The sequence below is a fragment of the Solenopsis invicta genome, chromosome 16, assembly GCF_016802725.1.
Source record: "Solenopsis invicta isolate M01_SB chromosome 16, UNIL_Sinv_3.0, whole genome shotgun sequence".
Classification (NCBI taxonomy): Eukaryota; Metazoa; Arthropoda; class Insecta; order Hymenoptera; family Formicidae; genus Solenopsis; species Solenopsis invicta.
Window position 1 is genome coordinate 22,069,663 of NC_052679.1, and position 20,939 is coordinate 22,090,601.

The following is a 20,939-nucleotide window of genomic DNA, read 5'->3' on the forward strand; positions in this document are numbered from 1 at the left end:
TTCACGGACAGCTACAATTCGCTCACGCCAGTTGTAATTGCGTTCCACTCCCCAGAACAGTTCGCGATAGAGACGGCGATAACGGAATTTTTTCACTTCCTTATCCAAAGGCCGAATAGTTGACTGTTATCGCAGCAGCGTGACGTGCCTTGCAACTCTCTGCCGCGTCCGTCGCCGCGCAGGCCCCCGTCGAAAAGATTTCCGAGCGTCAGTTCCGCGCCGGCGGATGCTGTTTAATCATCAGCAGGATTTTACAAATTATGATATTTATGCTAGTCGAAACAATTATCAGAGCCACGCCATAGTACGCTTGCGATACATGCGCATTTGTGACGGATGTTAATTTCCTGAATAAATATTTAACATCGCGGAAATATGCCCGCCAGCGCGAGCTTGTGTTTTTCGCTCGTTCATTAATTTAGCAAACAGTATTCGATATTCATTTGAGCAAAAGCTCCGTGATCCCGTCGTACATTTCGTCATCGAAGAACCGTGAAAACGATTTAATTTGCAATGTTCGAAATTTAATTTTGCGTCAGACGTTTTCTCGCTCTCGACTACAATTTTCACGGCTCTCTGCTAAAATCATACTTGGAACTTCCGGGAACTTATCGAGTTCGTTTAAGCCTGCCTCGCTGGAGGCTTGAATAATGCACATCACGAGACAGCGACAAAATGTATTGTGATCCTACACAAGTCATCCTTAAATAATGTATACTTTTCACTTTAAAACTACATTTAAAAAAGTGTTTAATTTTAAGATATTAATATGTTTTATTTCCGTCTCTCTCTCTCTCTCTCTCTCTCTCTCTCTCTCTCTCTCTCTCTCTCTCTCTCTCTCTAACAGTTTTTAATATATTTAAAAATGTTTTAGTTTTAAACGGTATTTAAAATTAAAACTCTAAAACATTTAAAGCTGTTAAAGATTTCAGCTTTAAACGTTTTAGTATTTTAAATCTATAAACACTGTTTAAAATTAAAAGCATTTTTAAGCATTTAAAAACGATAGAAATAAAACATTTTAATACTTAAAAATTAAATATCTCTATTTTCGATTGCATCAGTTCATTCTGTCGTTCTTTTTTTTTTAAGCGAATCTCTCTAATCTCTCATGATATCCTAAACGCAATTATCGCATATATTTCATCGCGATTTCATTGACCGATAACGCGAGGAAAATAGAATTTACTCGTCGAATCGTCGGTATCTACTCTCAAAGGGCATTTTCCTATCTCTGATCAAACGCAAATCGACTACAGTCGGCCAATTACAGCTCGGACTGGCCAATCAGCCGTGCTTCTCGGCGGACACCCGGTATCGCGGCGCGCGTGCCGCGGATGCAACGTACCGTCACGCCAATCGGTACTCGCGGCACTGTGTGTACGATGCACCACGTGCATACGTTTCGCACGATGTGCGGGAGCAGACGTGCGCGCTCTCCTACGTTCGTGAGCGCGAATGCACGTACCAGCGCGGCGTATGTAACGCGTGTGCATCGCGCATATGTGAAAATATATATCGCGTGTGAATCGAGTCGGGCGGCGATTTTTCATGGCGCTCACCTCCGTAGCGCTGAATTGATTTTGTCGTTTGCCGCGCGGCAGGATAGTCATTAGGGCCGCAAAGAGCCGGTCGCGGGTCAACCACGGCATGTCGTTTCTGCGAAACGCGTTGTTTCTGCAGAACGGCGGGGAATTCGCAAATTAAATTGCACTCCGGATCGATGCGACCGCTCATTGGCGTACGATTCGGTATGTCTTGGAATTTCGACGCTTTTGCCGGCCGTGCGTGGACCAGGTCGCGCTTGACAATTTGATTTAGATCTAATTCCACAGATTCGACGAATCATTTCGAGATTAGAATTCTATTTATAACACAGATATAGAGCACGTAAATGCGTAATTAAGTGAGCTTTGTACAAAATTCGCGCGAGCGCGTAAAAAAGGGAGCACAATGAAAAAATTGCGCCGACGTAAGAGAGATCGTTTATCGTATCACATTTTTCCGCGTAACGTTTTGAAAAAAATATTTTTCTAAAAATATAAACCTCATTATAACGAGAAACCGCTACGATGCAGCGTAACGTGTTACTGCACCGTTTAATTTAGGATCAATCTGTAGTGGCTCTTTGTGGTAAAGCAGGACCATTGAAAAATTCAGAGGGAAAAATTTCGACACGCTAAAACAACGTTGTTATATTTTGCCAGTTCTTAAATTTATAAAAAACAATATCGCCCGTATTAAATGAATAAGTATAATTAAATCGCGACTTACAAGATTCTTTAACGTATTACATATATTACACGTTTGTGTACAAACGACTAAACCTCGCAGCGTGCATAAAATATAATTTTACCAATCAAAGCGCTGCCATACGTTGAAGGCCGTTGAAAGGTGAATATCCTTGACTTACAGCGAATCGTCGAGCGGTAGAAAATTTATACAACGAGAAGCGCACAGAGTGCGAGGCCTCGATCCATAGCAGTATAATAATCGTGAAAACAATTTCGAAAGTACATTAGGCTCTTTCTCTAAATTAAAGTCTGCTAAGGTCGGTTTATCTCACGCAAATGGACATTCGCGAACAGCTAATTATTCTGCGGCCGCAATTATTATCGCCTGACTCAACGGCGCGTATCGGAGTTAGTTTAATCGTGTTATTTTCTTCGAAGAGCGCACAGAGCACACTCGCGTTGCTGTCTGCGCAGTCCGAAATAATCTGTCGTCGTGGCGTATCTCTCGAGCAAACTTCGGGGGACGTGAGTCGGGAATCGAAGTTGTTCGATCATCGCATGTACCGCCGTTTCGAATTTCGCGAGCGTAATGAGTCTTATGCGTTTTAGCCGTTAATTAGTTCAGTCGTTAATTATGCGTTTCGCTCGATAATTACTGTGTTATTGATTTACACCTATATTAGCGACCAATACGCGACAGAAGAAATTGATAACTGTACAATTGCATATTATGAGATATGTGAATATCGTTCTAATTGTCTTACAAAATGAAATTTAATGTGCCAGCCAACACAAATTTCAAGCTTCCATTTTCAAACAATTCTCGTTTTAATTTTCTCATTTCACATTAAAAAAAAAAAAAAAAACTCGACTTTCAAAGAAACGCAAGTTCAGTTTGTTTGAAGTCCAGTGAGAATAATAAATAAATTAGAGATATCAACTGTATTGCATTTATGAAGCAGCGTGCAATACAAGGTTAATTTCGTATCGAAATTGTTAAATTGTATATTTAACAGCGCAACAACGTAATCGTGTGTAAAAAATTAATTCGAGTTCTGGTGATCTGGCCCTCGAAACTGAACTGGTGCACACTCGCGCGATCGTATTACACGGTTTCGATTGTAGGTTCGTGCAAGTGCGATCCGCCCGCAGCCTTGTCACTTAAATTTATTATCAATTGGTTACCAGTTTGTTTTCAGGATACCGAGTACTCGGCATTAATGGTAATTAATATGTAACGGCATTAGCATGTTAACCGGTTCTCCAGCAAAGTTGATAGAAAGGTTCGAACAAGTAGCGAAGTTGATTTTCAGCGCGGAGGGATGGACGATCTCTACCGTGTGAAACGCATACAAATTTCGGGGATTACTGTAGAGTATAGTGATCGCGGAAGATATATCGCGGGTTTCGCCTGAGTTCATGAATAAGCGCGAATTACCTCGTGAAGAACGAGAACGCCATTGATCACTTTGGATAGCTCGCAATTATACCGTATGTACGTGTTGAAGCAAACGAAATATTAATCCTTAATTCTCAACTGGTGGCATCATTTCCCAATTTGTGACTACGGTAGTTTAGAAATATAATTACAACACCTTAGATAGGAATAGTGACATCATTTCTTACCTTGACTGTTGTAATTACGTCTCTAAATTATTGTAATTATATACATATACAAATAAGAATAAAAAATATTTTTATATAGATAATTGCAACTACGTGTGGGCATAAACTTTATAATTTATTCTTCAGGTAAATATTATAAGTCAAGGAATAATTGAATACAAAAGGACAATTTTTTTCCGGTTAACTAAACGTTTGAATTATTAAACAGTTTGAAATAGTTTAAATTTAGAAAACAAAAAAAGAGAGATGGATCACATATAACAGATTATACAGCAAATTTAAGGACACAATTCAGAAAGGTAATTTATTTTAAAAAATGATATTCACAGAGCCTAAAGATGCAAAAGATGGAACTGCTTACTATATTTTCCCTCTTTAAGTCCGCCGCCTTTGTCTACGCGAGCGTACAGAAGAAAATAATCGAGAAAACCAGCTCGAATTAACGCAGTCGCTTGGAAGCGCGCATGAAAAACATCTGAATAAATTATTATTGTTTGTCGAACGTTTCGAACAAATGGCGACGCCCATCGCGCTATCCCATCGTCGACGTGTGCGGCCATTATTTAAACGCTCTACTTCCACGCAGCTTATCAAATACAGGTATAATGCGCTTTGCGGAAACACGAACTGGATCCACGTCGGCCACACCGCAAGATGCGTATGCGCGAATGTATATGCGTTCGCGTATGCCTGTCAGAAAAATGCACGACTGATATTACGGTCAGGGACGAGTTTTAACGCCGCAGTTTTAAGTGGAGCTTATATACACCCTTATCGTCATTTCCGAAAAAATTACTGTCGCAACGGCTTACACTTTAATCTCTTTCATGGCTGAAATAATTTGCAACAACGACAAGAGATTCACTTCTAATTGGTTTTAGAATAAAATTGATTATATGATTAAGCTGATCTAATTCTTTTTATGGCGCATTCTCTCGCGGAATTGAATTAGAATTAATTAATCGTTAAAAAAAATGGTTATATTTTTTTGCAAAAACTAAAGTAAACTTGAGTAAACTTTTTATCACTTCTGTCCGACATTTACCATTGTCATAAATTTTCTATAACTACCAGACCACTTCTGCGGATCATAAAATTAATTTACTCGATAAGAAACAATACAATGTTTACAACAATACAAATGTTAAAATATACTGCGTTTAAAATTTATTCAGTATCATTTTTCGTGAGAAATACGCATGTTTTAATATCATTCCAATCAAATTGCAAAACAATCCGTCAAAAGAAAAGATCAGCATAATCTGATGTGTTCAGATAAATTTAGAACGTATTTTTAAAGTGCGCCTTGATAAAGAAAAATACGAGTTAAAGGAAAACATTGCATGGCGTAATCCGGAAAAAAAACCAATTCAATGAAAATTATGAAAACACACGGAAAAATATTTGCGAAATTCCGAAGAGGATTAGTCTTGTACGGATCAACAGTACAGTTTGCCTTGCTCGATGTAATTTCAGTTCCGCTCGACGGACACCGGTTGATCGACATCGACAAAGATGCGCGCCTGCATTTCGCTAGCGCATCCTCGGCAGTAAAGTTTTAAGTTACGATAAGACGCACCGTGATTCTCATGCGCGAGTCAATAAACCTCATCGATACTTCGCCTCACTTTCCCCCTGTGCAACTCGTGAACGAGATTTCGCGCTCGCGCGCATACAATGACTCACTGTTGATCGCGATTGCAAGTCCGCCGCGAAATATCTGATAATGTCATTTGTCGCATTTCGGCGAACATGTATTTTAAAAAATGGTTTTTTTTATACACGAAAAAAAGAACGAAATCTGAACGTTCATTGATAATACAGCAAAAATATCAGCGATCAATAATTGTTAATATCATTTACACGTGTCTTAAGATAAATTCTCTGCCGACCTTTTGACCTCGCGATCGCATCGAATCACAATCGATCGCCCTTCGCGAAAGGGATTATATTAATTTATTCAGTGTTTTCTATTATGAGATTTCGCATCAATTAAGCAAATTTCTCGTGTAACAAGTGATTCGCGACGCGCGCGACGCGCTTTCGCAGCAAAGTGCTAATTGCTTATCGACGAGTTTCTTATCGCATTGCAAATTTGCGATAACGCATTGACGATGAATGCGCACGTAAGGAGCGATGCGTTAATTAAAACTCGGTATATACAAGACAGCAGCAGCGGAGAGGAAGCGCACGGGGCATATTTTCGCAATGAGCATTAATTTTTCGTCAATAGTGCGATAATCGGGTGTTTAAATGCAGATGCAAATTATGCGCAACGTGTTGTAAAGGCTGATAAATGATGACAGTTAGATGCACACTATGCACAATGAGATGAATGATTAAATAACACCGCGAGGTGGCACTGGCTATAAGTTAATCAATTGTGACGAGCTCCGAGAACTTCCAAATATATTACTAATATAAATTTATAATTGAAAATTTATAATTCAAAATTTATGATTTATGATATCTGCTGCTAAATAATCTCCAAACTCGAACTCTGCAATTGTCTAACGTTCAAAAATTTCTATTTTCAATATTCTCTTTAGTTCCGTTCGTCGTATCTACTTAAATGCTCAATTCGCACAATATCTTAATAGTAATCGCTGCGAGTAGGCGCCATGATCGCGTGAATCACGAAAAATCGTCGTTGCGCATTTAGCGAGGAGGTGTCGAGAAAATCTACAATTTCTTTAGAATCGCGCGACGCGCACGCCTCGATTATGACCGCAGGAATAGGCCAAGTCATCGTCGCGCCGGAGTGTGCAAACTTCAAGGTTACGTAATGAGTCATGAAAATCTGGCCGTGCAGCTCGCCGACCGTCCGACAAATATTTTTCCTCTCCTCGCGAAAAATTCGTGACGGCGCAGCGTCTCGGTTTTTCCAAACGACCAGTTTCCCCCCCCCCCCCCAGCCCCCAAAAAAAAGATGCTCGTTAATACGGAGACTCAAAATGAGAGAGCGAAATGAGTTCAGCGTTTTATAGATTCCCTCGATAATTTCCACACGTCCGTCGCGTCGGATTTATAGATGCACCGTAAAATCGCGAAAGTCCACTATGCTACGCGGAAGTTAGTGCGATTCAGCGTTTTCCGCGGAATCATGCGCGTGACAATGCATGCAAGCCGCTTATCTCGCGATGATTTGTGCGATGACTGCGATCGGATTATCGCGAGATTAATCATCGACCTAAAGCGATGATGTTCCTTTCCCTCGCGAGGATGCTATATCCTTCGTTGGATTGACTTTATTAAGACCCGAGCAACACACTGCACATGCAATCAACAGAGGTGAAGCATGAACTCGCACACCGCGTGTGCATTGATAATCCCGGCATCGTCGCTCCGCGTATGAATGAAATATAATCTCTTTCTGCTATATAGATGGGGATACAGCGAAAAGAGATGTAGCCGTCATAAATCAAATTCTCTCTCTAGAAAACAAAAAAAAAAAGGCGCAAGACATTTCATCGAAAAATTTGCGAGGACGAAGAAATAATTGTTCTCTGTCCAATTTCGCATTTTTATGCATCGCATCTCATTAGAGAAAATATTACGTTTATCGTATAAACGTATTACAATTTTTTTGCTCGCTTTCTACGACTGCTCGGGTCTTATCACTTTGTACTTAGCACGCTAAATGATAGTATAAGTATATAAATAAATTTCCATCTCTTTAATGATGTGTGAAAATAGCATTCTGTTAGAATTATCATCCTATTAGCATTACTCCATTTACTAAGTGCGTGCTTTTCCTAACAAGTGAGTCAATACGGCTTTTCCTTGACGAGAACACGGCGTGCGAGAAAACAACGCAGTCGGTCTACGTGTTTTCCGTGATTGTTTCATCCGCGCGCGAGCTCGTTATATATTCACGACAAGCGAAGTCCCGAGTCCTTGATCGATTCCGTACAGAAGTAATTAGACTGCAGGCGCGGCCCTCGGATGAAATTCCAGGCAGGAGGTGCCGAACCAATCTTATCTCTCGTGCCATTTAAGAAGACGAAGAAGTAGGGCGGGTGACCACGCCCGGGATTAAACCAATGACGCTGTACCGGGAAACAGTTCGTCGAATAAAATCATTATCTATCTCTACGTGTAGATTGGCCGTTTACGAGCTGAATACGACTACGATATGGCGTCGTGTTTTTCGAGTCGCTGTCAAGTCGCTACACTGAAAGAGTAAAATAACAAGAAACAGGTATTTCCCGCACGTCAGTATCTCGCTGACGACAATTATAAATTATAATTAATTTGCTCGCGTACGACACATCGAAAGAAAAAAAATTTCGCACATTGGTGCATTATTTAAGTAACGGAGGAAAACGCGTAAAATTTTTATTTTCAAATTTACCAAAGTTTGCGAATCCAAAGAAGCTGTGTGAGATACTTTGCATAAAAGTCAACTATACATTTATCTCCACTACTATTCAAACACTATTAAAACATATGCAACTGATCACTGTGACACAGCGCCAATTGATTTTATATGCCACTACAAAATGTACTTGCGCAGTTTTCCAATTTTCGATTTTATTTGTTAGAAATATTCTATCTTTTACATTTCGATTTGTATTGCGCGCTGCGTTAATGCTGAAAGATTAATTATTTAGGAAACCTTGATCGAAGTACATTGCGGTAAGCTGTTACTATCGCTATTACCATCGTTACATAATGCACTTGGATTGAATAATTCATGAGCGACAATAATTCATAGTCCAATATTAAACGTCACTAATATAATCCAAAGAAAGGTACGAATCGATAAATCAAATTCCATAATTCGGTCTACGTACTAATCTCCCTAGAATCCGCCCAATAATCGCGATTCTCAACGATATAAAAAAAAAGAAAAAAAGAATCGAGAAGAGAAGGAAATGTCCGATCCTCCGGAGCGAAAAATTACTGAAGAAAACTCGACGTGTGCCTCAATCTTTCGCCTACCGCTTGACACGCAGATCAAAACTGCGAAGATTCGAGAACGGTGCCACTTTCTACCATCGTCCTCCGCGGATATAGCGGCGAGGATATAGCGGCACCATTCCTCAATTCTAAACCGAATGGCCTCGAGGGGCCCGCTCGGCCAATGGCGGAGCCGCGATTTTTAGCCCGACGGCCCTCCGCTCGCCTCGGTTCCTAAGCTGCTATATCGCTGCGGTGCCTTCTCTCTAATCGGTGGCCCGTTTCGACCAATGGCAATCCAGTTTAGACGGCAGTAGAAGCTTAGGAAATGGCTAGTCTCTCTATCTCCCTCTCTCTCCCTCCCTTTTTCCTCTCTCGGTCCCCTCGACCGTAGTAGGGCCGCGACCAACTCTCACGACACACAAGGCTATCCTTTGTCCGAAACTTCGCTTGGCACTCGGCCGCGTTGAAAACGTCTCCAGCTTCTACTATAATCGCGCCGTAATTACAATAACGAGCGGCCCGTCGCCGACGGTTCGGCACGCGGCGTGAGTTGAGTTTACTCGCTCGTGTTTCGCGCTAGTAAACCCACAATGTTTTCTTCATTTCTTCTTTTATTATGGGCAGGCTCGATAGAGTACCGATTTCCTGACGCACCAACGGTAAATTCGTGCGAAAATAGATGATGATTCTCGTAATTAGATTCATATGAATACGATTTCTCTTATTTCTTTATCAACTCTCTCCAATTTCTTCGTTGAAATATTGATGAATGGAATTTATTATTAGCGCAGAGAACTCTCATTGATATCGATGTAAAATAATATGAAATCTGTGTTACACGCAGATATCTTCAGTAATAATTTAAGAAAATTAATTGTCTCAATATATTCAGTTGTAATAACATGAAAAAGTTGCGAATGTTGTCTCGCTTTCGCAATTAAGCGCAACCAAAAATTGTCGCGTAAGTAAACCTCGCAGCAAGCGATATATACGAAGCTGATCAAATGGTGCCGAGTGGTCTCGTTACTGGTGTTGTCGTTTGCATAACGCCATCATGGAAAACTAGATCGCTGTTACTTTCAGACCTCGTTTCACGCCGCGGCGGGATAAACGTGACGATTGCGATTTGACGGAAAAAGGAGAAAAACAGGCGTCCACGCCTAGACGCAAGTTATCTGAGTCGCTTTGTTGCATGATCGCGAGAATCCCATTCACCTGGCGGGGACCGCTTAGCGGTTTCCGAGCCGAGCGAAGGACGCCGGCGTTGTACACGATAGATGTCGAAAGGCTCTCCGACAGGAGAACGTTGCCTGTCTCTCGCGAAGGCACAATGCGGTATGCCTGCCTGCCCGCCGTGCCTCATTAATGACTCGAAATGATGCTCGAGGACGACGATCGCGCGCGAAGTCGTCGCGTATCGAAATTCTCGATCTTACGGGGCGACCAGAGTAAAAATAAGCAGCGATGAATAGTAAGTTGCGCGAAACGAGAGTTCCCATGGAGATCTATTGTTGCCGTCGTTGTCTGATCCCCTGATCGCGTCTCCTTGAGCATGAAAGTATTAACAGACAGTCACGAGCCACGTTTTGAGCGCACGCCACCTACGTTCCCGCATAAGATCGCAATCGCCGGCCATATAATTAGCGCTCTATGAAATAAAATGGTAATTCCCAAACCGTGACACATCCCCCCTCGGAATTCCCCCGCAACTCGGAAGACCCGGTTCCCGTATTCGCGTGACAACCAAACGGCACGACATTTCGCCGACGACGTATGGTCGCGGCGACGGCGACGAGCGACGCTATAATACTTGGACGAGACGGTAACATTCGCGACGATTTTTTGGAGCAACTCCCGAATGCGAGACTCGACGCGCCCTCGAAATAATCACCCAAAGGGTTTTCAGACTCCGGCGGCGGGCGAGGTACCAGCTGCCAAATCTTTTACAGCCATTCTCTTTGTCCCCCTCTGCCCTTTTCTCTTTCTCTCATTCAGTGTTCTCGCTTACTAACGGCCATGAAGCAGCCAATGCGTTTACGGAGGGGCCCCGCTTCCTTTTCTTCAACGCCATAAAGCTAAGTGCACGCGTCTGTGCACGTATAACGCACAGACAGGATCAGGATGGGTCTGCAGCTAATCATTTTTTAACGATCATCAAGGAGAGACAGTATAATTAAACAGATATTTTAAAAAAGTTTCCTCGACCCTTAATTCTGCACAACCAACTAAAAAAAATATTTTCAAATTAAATTAATTTTGTGACGCATGTGAAAATTGAAATTACATTTCCAGATGCTTTAATTCTACACACGAAAAACAAGCTAATCGCGCAAATTTTTTTGTTTACTTTCTAAAATTTCCAGTGATTCACTATGCTAGAAATCGTGGCGTTAAAATGCGTCCAAGAAACTTTTCTAGACCTTAAAGACGTAAAAGAGTAAAACATATTGTTCAAGATTCAATATCAATTGTCAAATGTTTTCTGCCTTTTGAGAAAAGAAGAAGTTATAGTTTGAATATCAGTCACGATTTTAATCATGATGTAGAACGAGTCAATATTCTACGCGAATATTTATGAGATATCTTGGTTTTAGTATCGTTGCTGCTCAGAATTACGACCGTTCATTATTCAACGGCTCCAGCAACTAGCAATCATTTTCAACAATGGCAGCTCCCATTCTTTGCAACAACAAACGCGTACGAAAACTTTAAGAGGGAGATATCTTCGGCGCGCGACATTCACAGACGATTGTAGTTCTGTTTGAAGCCGGCCGAGAAGACTCGTACACTGGCATACACCACAACAGTATTAGAACTGCAATCCGATAATGCTGGGACACTCTCGAATCAGTTTAGCTTGAGTTAATGTCGCGACGCACGGAAGTACGCCTTAATAATATTAACGTGAAACTGAAACTGTTTAATCAGCAAATTCATTTGATTAATCGGCAACTTTTTTTTCCGCATCGTGGAACCTCATTTCGATATTTTCGTCCACGTCGTGCACGCCTATAACAAGACTTTCGTCGTAGTCGCGTCTGCCTAAGCGGTAATCGGACACCAAACGAGGCAACGGAGTCGTTGTCTGGTGACCCATTTATCGCTCTACGCTGTCTAGTATTACAACCGCGAGAAGAGTTGCGTCGCGAAATATTATCGTACGGACCACGGTAGATTCGTCAGTGACAAAGAAGTGACAGTGATGGACCGGACCGTGTGACGAACCCCCGGTGGAAGGAAAGCGAGATTATTCTGTGTTTCCATCGAGATTTCTTGATTTTCTTTCGTAATCGCAATATCCACAACTGCGCCCAATAAGCGAGGAAGACTTGGCCATCTCTAGATCCGTCGCTCTGAATTTTTTTCTATGAATGACACGCGAAGCGAAGTAAAATGATATGATGTACTTCAAAGCGAACAATGTGCTCTAAGACTGGAATAAAAAATATTTTATTTATTTCTGAAATATTTTATTCGTGAAAATACGTACTATAAATTAATCTGGTTTAATTTAAAAATTAAGTTTTAAATTGCAGTGTTAATTGAAAGCAAATAGCGATTCAATACATTGTAAATATTATTTTAATAGTTAATAAATTAAAAAAAATATTGAATTAAATATATTTGCGCAGTAGAAAAATGTTTATTTCCATTGGATTGAAGATCATATCATTTGCTTATGTATTATATTTCATATCCTCTACGGCACGACGCTGCATAGGGTAACAGCTAACGAAAATGTTGAAACGGTCAGCCAGAAGAAGCGAGATGTAAGAAAGGCGAGACGATAAGCAGAAAGGAGCGGACAAGTCAAGAGAGAAGATAAAAGCGAGCAAGCGAGAAAGAAAGGAAAAGAGAAGAGAGAGAGAGAGAGAGAGACAGACAGAGGGAGAAGGAGAGAGAAAGAGCGAACTTTATATGCATGTATGCAACAGTTAGCGCATAGTGCGAAGAGAGATGCTATTGCCGACGTGTGCACATGAGCCGAAGGGAAACACGACGAGAGAAAGAGATGGAGAGAAAGAGAGAGAGAAAGATAGAGAGAGAGAGCGACTCTGCCGGTCACACAATGTCGCTTTTTCAACATATACGCACGCACACGCACGTTTTCGCACACACGTGCAGGTCCGTATGCACGTAGACGCGCATACGAGCGAAGAAGACGAGCGGAGCTCTCTGCGGCGGTTGAATATCGGCGTTTCGGTCGGCGTGATAAAGCGAAGCCTCGCGCCGGATGAAATTTTGCGGCGTACGCACGAGGGACGATTAAAACGCAACAGATCACCGCCGCCATCCGTCACCGGATTAGCCCCCGCGTGTTTTCAACTCTGCTTCGCTTCACCGCCGCGTGTGCGAATGATATTCTAACGGCCCGCTCGCGGATCGTGACGGAGAGCGTATGGAAAGCATCTCGTCATTCGAAATGAATTAACGTCCAAAGAACTGTAATCATTTTATCCTATTATTGTTATCCAGCAGGTGTGAAATGAAATGAAGGGAAAAAAAGTGAGAGGGCACGAGGAAGGATTTACGGTACCGCGTGTTATTACTTTTATAAAAATTGATATTTTATCACCTATTAGATATCCACTTTTTGCAATTCTTTTTCTAGACTTTGACTCATCTTTGTGCGATAAATCTATATCAATTAATACGATAAATTCATCGAATATCGATTCGATCAAATGAGTTAAACAAGAGATACAACTTTTTAACATCATTGTCTAAAGATTAATTAGAAAATATATTTTACGCACGAAAACTTTTAGATTCTTTAGAACTAGATTTGAGGACCATCTCTGCGATTGTCAAAAAATATAGACCTTGATTCAATCGCATTAATTCCGATGCAGATTGCGTCTCGACATTCAATTGTGTTGCAATTTTCACTCATCGAACGAAAGTCGGTGCAAACGTTCCGATCTTCAACCGGTAGCAGTTACAGCTGATAATCCAGCGATAGCGAATTTAGTCCCTCGAAATTATTTATCTCGTAAATAATTTAAAAGCCAAGGGCGTTAATTACGCGAAATTAGCATCTAACTTCCAACACGACAAGAGAAACTTCTCTCCGCGTAGGGCGAAGATGAGGAGGGTGGGGGAGAAGGAAGAGGGGGAGGTGAAGAACACAGGAGTAGTTGTAAATTGCTTTATCGTATTGCGGGCTTCTCGGCAGCGCATTCGGATGAACGGCGAACGAGGCACGGGGAAACGAAGTAACTGATTTATGAACCGGAGTTACGAGACGTCGTCTAACACACGATGGGAGATCGGTTGCGTGCCCATGAATGTCAAATAAACGCACGACATGGATTCATCGGAGCGCGACTTATCACCACCGACACGCCGTTTTAATCAGTTGGGACACACTCGGACAGGACTCCTTCTCGCGCGTACGTTCTCTCCAGTTAGGATAGTCGGTTATCTATAGATAAAATATACTTTATTCGCGCCAGCTTTGCCATACTCCTACTAAACGCTAACGTTGTTCGTTAACGAGCTAACCGGCCGCACTAATTATCCTCAGGGTCTACGTAATCACTTAATACCTTGTTATCCGATTGTATCGGACGTTGACCTATTTTGCAATTTCGAAACATTCGCCACTCATGTGTCCGGGCGATTATTATTTAAAATGGCCTTTCGCACATCGATGCATAGTCGACCATTGAGAAACTTTTCTTTCGTCGCGCTGAGGCAATCGGTTATGCAAGCGCGAAGTTCCAAAGCGGAACGATTTAATTACCGCGACGAGTCCGACAAGATTAATATACGAGATTTATTTAAAAAACCGGTTGAAAGCTGCAAAGAGTAAAAATTTTAAATAGATACACAAATATGTCGCGATGCGTTGCTATAAATTTTGCAAAATTTTTGACGAAGTTTATTTTATACCGATTACTAAATAAACGAATCGCAAAGACAATATAAAATAGCTATTTCTTTTATTCGCACAGAAACTGATTTCAAAAATTTAATTTTTATTTTTATTAAATTGTTGTCAACATTGAATTATATTGTTTTAGAATAACAGTTACCTTAACAGTATTTTAATTTTTAAATTCCAAAATAGAATAAAAAAAATAAAAGCTAACAGACTTGTTTTATTTATTATTTTTATTTTAACTTTTAAATTTATAGTTTTTGAATAGCAGCTATTCTCTATTGGTATCTCTTAGTAATGACATATCACAATATATGTTATTTAATTTAGTTTCGAAAAAATATATCGTTTAACAATTAATTAAAAATTTTAATTATACATGGCAAAAACATACGACACTAAAATTTTAATAAAACTCAGCGATCGATATTTCTTTTTTTTTCCCGTCTATATTATAGTAAGACTCCGGATTACGCACACCAATTCGTTTTACTGCGTATTGCGATTTATTTCTATCCGCTCTCCCTTCGAGTACTAATGCCGCTTTGAAGTTCCTCGAGAAGAGCGTTCCCGACGCCGTCGCATCGGTCGCCGAAATAGAGGGGAAAAAACGAAGGGGTAAACGAGAGACGAGGGGGAAACGGACGGAGAGAAGATGTGTCATTTTCGTCAATTTAACGGACCCCCTTCCTCCCACGACTCCCCAAAGCAGCTCGCGGCGCTCGGTCCCCACCGTTGGCAGTGCCCTACCAACTTCCGCCCCTGACTCGCTCCCACCCTCGTCTCGTCGAAGCGAGGTCAATCGACGGAGAGGGCTGAAGACGACCCCCACCCTCTCGCAGCGACCCTCCCTACCACGGCTACTCAATATCGTTTCATTACGCACCCTGCTCCACCGACCACCCAACCACCCTTCTCTTCCTCACCGTCTCCCTTTCCGTCTCTCTCGCTCTCTCTCTTTCTCTTTCCTTCTCTCCCGCTTTCTCTTCCGTCTCGGTTTAACCCCCGTCGTACTCCTCACTTCACCCTCCTTACGTCCCTACGCTACTACCACGGCGACGAAACACGAACGCCGACGAATTTTTATTGTTACTTCTCGCGCCGCTTCCTCTGACCTCCCACCCCCATCCGCCCAGCGCCTTCTCCTCTCCCTTTTTTATGCGCCTTTTAACGATCAGCAGTAACTGCGCCCATCCGCCGCCCCTTGCTCGCGCCCGCTTTGCCTTGCCTTGCCTTGCCTCGCGTTGCCTTGCCCTGCTCGTGCCGAGCCTTTTTGGAAAAGGGGAACGGATGCGGCTGAACAATGGGAAACGGGATGATACGTATACGTCGAGATATATTGCTCCCCCCCACTCCCCCCCCCCCCCGAGTTTGCGTTCGGTTTTCGTTTATGCTTCCCCAGCACGATACGGGAAGTAATCCGGCTAATCGGAAGTGACGCTGCACAGCCTTATCAGCTCGACCGATACGAGTCTCAAATCTCGCGAGATGGATATCGCGTTTTAGCGGCCTTTATACATTCAGCTCTCTTAAGAACTATTAATATTACATCTTTCATAAACACTATGTATCCCCTATAAATCTTCCACTAGACAATGAAATATTACCGGATATGTGTGTAACAACGAAGCGCATGCTCGCATAATCTGCGCTTTGCATGAATGAAAGGCAAGTGTGCTAGATAGATGGGCCTTCACTTTTCTTAACATCAAAGAGATTAACGCGATCATTTTGACGACTCGGAAGTAACATTCGATTCCGGTGTTACTCGATAAAACTTGTACACCCTGTTTATTTGCCATCGTAATACGCGTGTGGTATCCAACCTTGCGACAATCACACTGATACGCGAAATTCTCCTTCTAACATTCCGCATTTGTTACCAATCGCTACACTCCTCGTCCTTCCTGATTCTTTATAAAGACATTAAGGTAATTTAATAAAGTTTAATCGAAGAAAATACAAGGAGCTGTGACATTCTTTGTAAATAAAGAGCGCTCAATTTCAATTTAACTTTCACCACTGAGAGTAAAGATTCAAGATCGTCAGTGCGCGCGCGACTCGTTCCTCTAAGCAGCAGTTCTAATCGGCGCACGTGCACGCGCGTCACGCCGTTGCCTCGCAACTGCATACCACAGCCGCGCGCGAGAGAGGATCCCTTTACCTATACTACGTCGATCCACTTCCGCGTTTTCACGTCCGCTGAATCCGCCTCTGTCGTCGTGCAGTCGTATACGGCGTCCACGTCGTCGTGACGGCGCAATAACGCAATTCAGACATCGTTACTGCGGACACTCTCGCGGCGCACGGTGCCCTCGCGAGATCGCGACGCCCCGTCGACCCTCGGCTGCTCCACGGCTGTGCCACGAAAGGCGGGACGACGCGGGGGAACGACGGGCTTCATTACGTCCAATTCCATGTCCTCCCGCCGGCGCGGCAGCCGGCGATGGGTATCGCGCGATTACGTGCGTGCGAGCCGACGACGGGGATTACGCGGTGCGTGACGATTACCGCGCGTCTCTCGCCGCGCGCGCTTCGCTCGGCACTCGCGCGCCCGCGCTATATACTGAAACTCCACGCGAGGCACCGCGATCTCACCGGCCGGTGAGCGAGGCGCGCGTAACAGGTGTAACTAACTTCTCCAAAGGGCGACGCGACGCGCGAGGAGTCTCGCTCCGCTTCGGCGTTGGAGCAACAGTTTCCTAACTTTGGAAGCTGGCCGCGCGCGCGAGAAGGACGACGACCCCTCTCCGTATAGCCACCGCCTTTGGAACTCCACTCACTGAACCGACACCTTTTGTTGCGCCTACCGGCGTGTCGTCGGCCTCGTCTACCTCAACGCCTGTTCTCACTCCTCGCTCCAAACACTTTCGCGTCTCGCGACGCGACGCGTAGACGCGCCGCCGCCGTCTTCGGAACGATACGATGATGCGTGGCACTCTCGCGCGCGCGACTTCGGAACACCACCGAGATTTTCAAAGCCGGTTCCACCCTCCGCCGTCACTCTTTTCCGAACGCGCACTGGTCGATCCTCCAAGATCGTAGGGAGTCTCGAGAGGAGAGGCGGAGGAACGCGGCGCGCACACATGCAACTCGTGTCGCCCCTGCCCCCTCACCCGACCGCTCGCCTCCTCCACTCTCTCCGTCGAACTTCCACTCTCTGTCGGCCTTCCTTTTTAGGACCTCTTCGCTTATGAAAGACAAAGATGAGATACAGGAGAGAAACAAGGAAGGGGTAAAAGGTGGTGGTCGAAGGAGAGAGGAGAAAGAGGACGGCAAAAAAGAGAGAGAGAGAGAGAGAGAAAGAGAGCGGAAGGGAAGGTGTCTCGAGGAAGGATTCGCGAAAATTTCTCGACCACCAGCGGCAGCTGCGTTCCGAAATGAGGAGCGACGCGAACGAGAGGTGGCGGCGGCGGACGACGACGACGACGACGACGACGACGACGACGACGACGACGACGACGACGACGACGACGGCAGCGGTGGCGGCGGTGGCGGCAACGGCGGCGGAGGAAGGGAGTAAACTACGGAGGGCGCGCAGCGGACAGAGGGAGGGACGAAGGAGGGCGCGAGGCGGGAGAGGTCACAAAAGTGGAGGAAGAAGCGTAACGGCGAGTGCACGCAACACCGACGCGTGCGGAAACGTGCCTTCCGCGAGTACCGGAGCTCGCCCCTTGACGGACTAACCGAAAGGCGAAGAAGGGGAAGTCGGGGGGGTTGAAGGAGGGCTGGCGGGGAACGGAGACGGCGAACGAGAGGGAGAGGGTGGTAAAGGGGGGCAGGTGGGAAAGGAGGACGGATGGTCGTAAGAAGAAGAAAAGAAGGTTTCGGGCGGCGGCCGGGATCGCTCGGTTGTCTGTGGTCAAGGCACGCAGCTTGTGCAGTATTCTCTGCGCGTCTGACGATGCCCGCCTGCTACCCCTCGGCGACGCCGAACGAGGGGTAAACGTCGCCGACGTGGAAGGGTGGACTGAGGAGGAGAAGGAGGAAGTGGAGGAGGAGGAGGAGGTCGTAAAGCCTGTCTCGCGAGCCTGATTTCGCCACCCTTCCCTGTACGGGAAATTGCACGCGCGCGGCGCCTAATTCTTCTCGTAGCTTCTCGTACCGATAACGGAGACGCCGGCGCCAATCTCCTCTCTACGAATTTCAAATTTCGAGGGCTGACTCGACTCTCCCTCGTACGCGACATATATATATATATATATATATATATGTATGTATGTATTTTTTTTCTAAAACCGGTTATGAAGGGTCTTTGACACTGAACGTTACTGGCTGTTCTTTTATTTCTCAGTTGACAAGTTTGTCCTCGATATTGATAAGTCAGACGGCCATATTGATTGCCGTCCGAACGTGTGGTTTAATCTTCATATAGACCGGTTATCGATTACCGTTCTCGGAAAAAGGAAGAATTACGTATCTTATCGCAAGAATTTAGCCACGAAGAACGTCTATAGAAGTTATATTACATAATATGTAACACTATATGTCTGCGATAATTCAATTTATGAAATACGATTAAAGTCTCTCAAAAACGATATTCAAATCGCAATTAATTAATTGCATATTGCGCAATTATCATATCGAAGACGGATACTCTCGCGATGAAAGAAACCGCAATTATCTTTTCCATAAATAGATTGTCAAGAGAAAGATGGTTTCTTACCAGACGCACGCACGAAAACTTAAAACCGCACGGGAAACTACTCACAGAATATTATCGGATTTTCCGGCAGCGTGGTACCACCCTGTTGAACGTGCAGGCGCGAGTAGGAGTCACGCCTGGCACATAGTCAGCCAGGATTCGGCGTTTCGGTTCGCAACAGGTCTCAACCACCAGCGTGTTTTCTCTATCTCTCTCTCGCTCTCTCTTACACTCACCCACAGGCACACACATACACACACACACACACACACACACACACACACACACACACACACATTCTCTTTTCCTCTCTCTTTCCCTCTCCATTCTCTCTTTCTCGTCGCGTCTCTCTTCCTCTCTCGGTCACTCTCGCTCGTTCTTCACGTTCGCACACTGTTAGAGAATCCGTTTCTATATTATATATCCGCGACATACATAGAAGCACGCCACGCGGAACGTATGCACATACGTGCACACTCACACATTCACACTTGGGCAAATGCATGTATATGTATATGGAACATTCTTGCCATAGTACACATACACACATACCACGTACACCCACGCAACAAACACGCTGATGACATACCTATCTTGTACGCGAGATCAGCGCGCGCGCGTGCGAATAGTCGATCGTCGTGCATCTTGGAGCAAGCGTGTGCCCTCATACGGGAATGACTCTTTCACGCGTCGTACGTACTCACGCACGCACGTAGGCACGCACGCACGCACGCACGCACGCACGCACGCACGCACGCACGCACGCACGCACGCACGCACGCACGCACGCACGCACGCACGCACGCACGCACGCACGCACGCACGCACGCACGCACGCACGCACGCACGCACTAATATAAAATATATATCGCAGTACGTAAGCAGTACGTAAGCGCAAACGCGCGACTTGTCGCCGGAAGGAACGGCTCGACTTTTTACTCACCAACTACGAAGACCATATTCTTTGTCCATCGCAGCAGCTCCCGTCGGATGTGTCTGCGTTCCTGTATGCAGCGGGCATAGGGGCAATCCGCCATTTTTGAAATCACATCTTAGGATGTGTGTGCGCGTGCCGGCCGGGTGCGCCTGCCTCGTGTTCCCGCGTGGATGTCCACCCCCTCCACCGCCGGCGCTCCTCCGTCCTCCTCGTCGTCGTCGTCGTCGCCGTTGTCGCCCTCGTCGTCGTTCTCCCGTACCCCCTTTCTCGCTCACCCTCCTACCCCTTCCGCCCCTACGACCCTAGTTTCCCTTCCGTGTCTCTTTCCGATTTCCTCTTTCCACCCCTAGTCGCTCCCTTCCCTCGAATCCCTTTCCTTCTACCCGCTCCTCTTCCGCCGACAAGCCGTTCCTCTGTCTTTCAGCGCGCGCCGTGAGCGTGAGACGTGGTGCGTGAGGAGGGAAAACGGTAGCGCGCGCGTGTACACGTCGCCGCGCGCTAACGTGCGCGCTGCCAAGTGCGACGTCACGCGTGATGTAGCGCGTCGACAGGAGCGACCAAAGTCAACCACGTCGTCGTCGTCGTCGAGATCGTCGTCGTCGTGGACCGCCGATGTGGTGGTAGCAGCAGGAGCAACAGCAGCAGCGATTGTAGTGGTAACGGCAGTGGGAGTCCTGTCGTTGTCGTCGTCGTCGTCGTCGTCGTCGT

The 20,939-nt window shown here is 44.8% G+C and overlaps 1 protein-coding gene across 7 annotated transcripts in view; it reads right to left on the reverse strand.

Annotated features, from left to right (window-relative positions):
- LOC105206711 (mushroom body large-type Kenyon cell-specific protein 1) overlaps positions 1 to 20,437 on the reverse strand; it is a 50,767-nt gene extending 30,330 nt beyond the window's left edge. For 5 of the 7 annotated variants that reach the window (XM_039458386.1, XM_026131536.2, XM_026131534.2 and 2 more), the window contains exon 1: positions 20,238 to 20,437. In XM_039458386.1, the coding sequence (XP_039314320.1) occupies positions 20,238 to 20,331 (94 nt within the window). In that variant the 5' untranslated portion in view covers positions 20,332 to 20,437. Of the gene's footprint in view, positions 1 to 16,813; positions 18,086 to 20,237 lie in introns of those variants that run through there. The other 2 variants (XM_039458384.1, XM_039458385.1) reach the window with 2 other exon arrangements.
- Between the last annotated feature and the right edge of the window lie 502 nt (positions 20,438 to 20,939).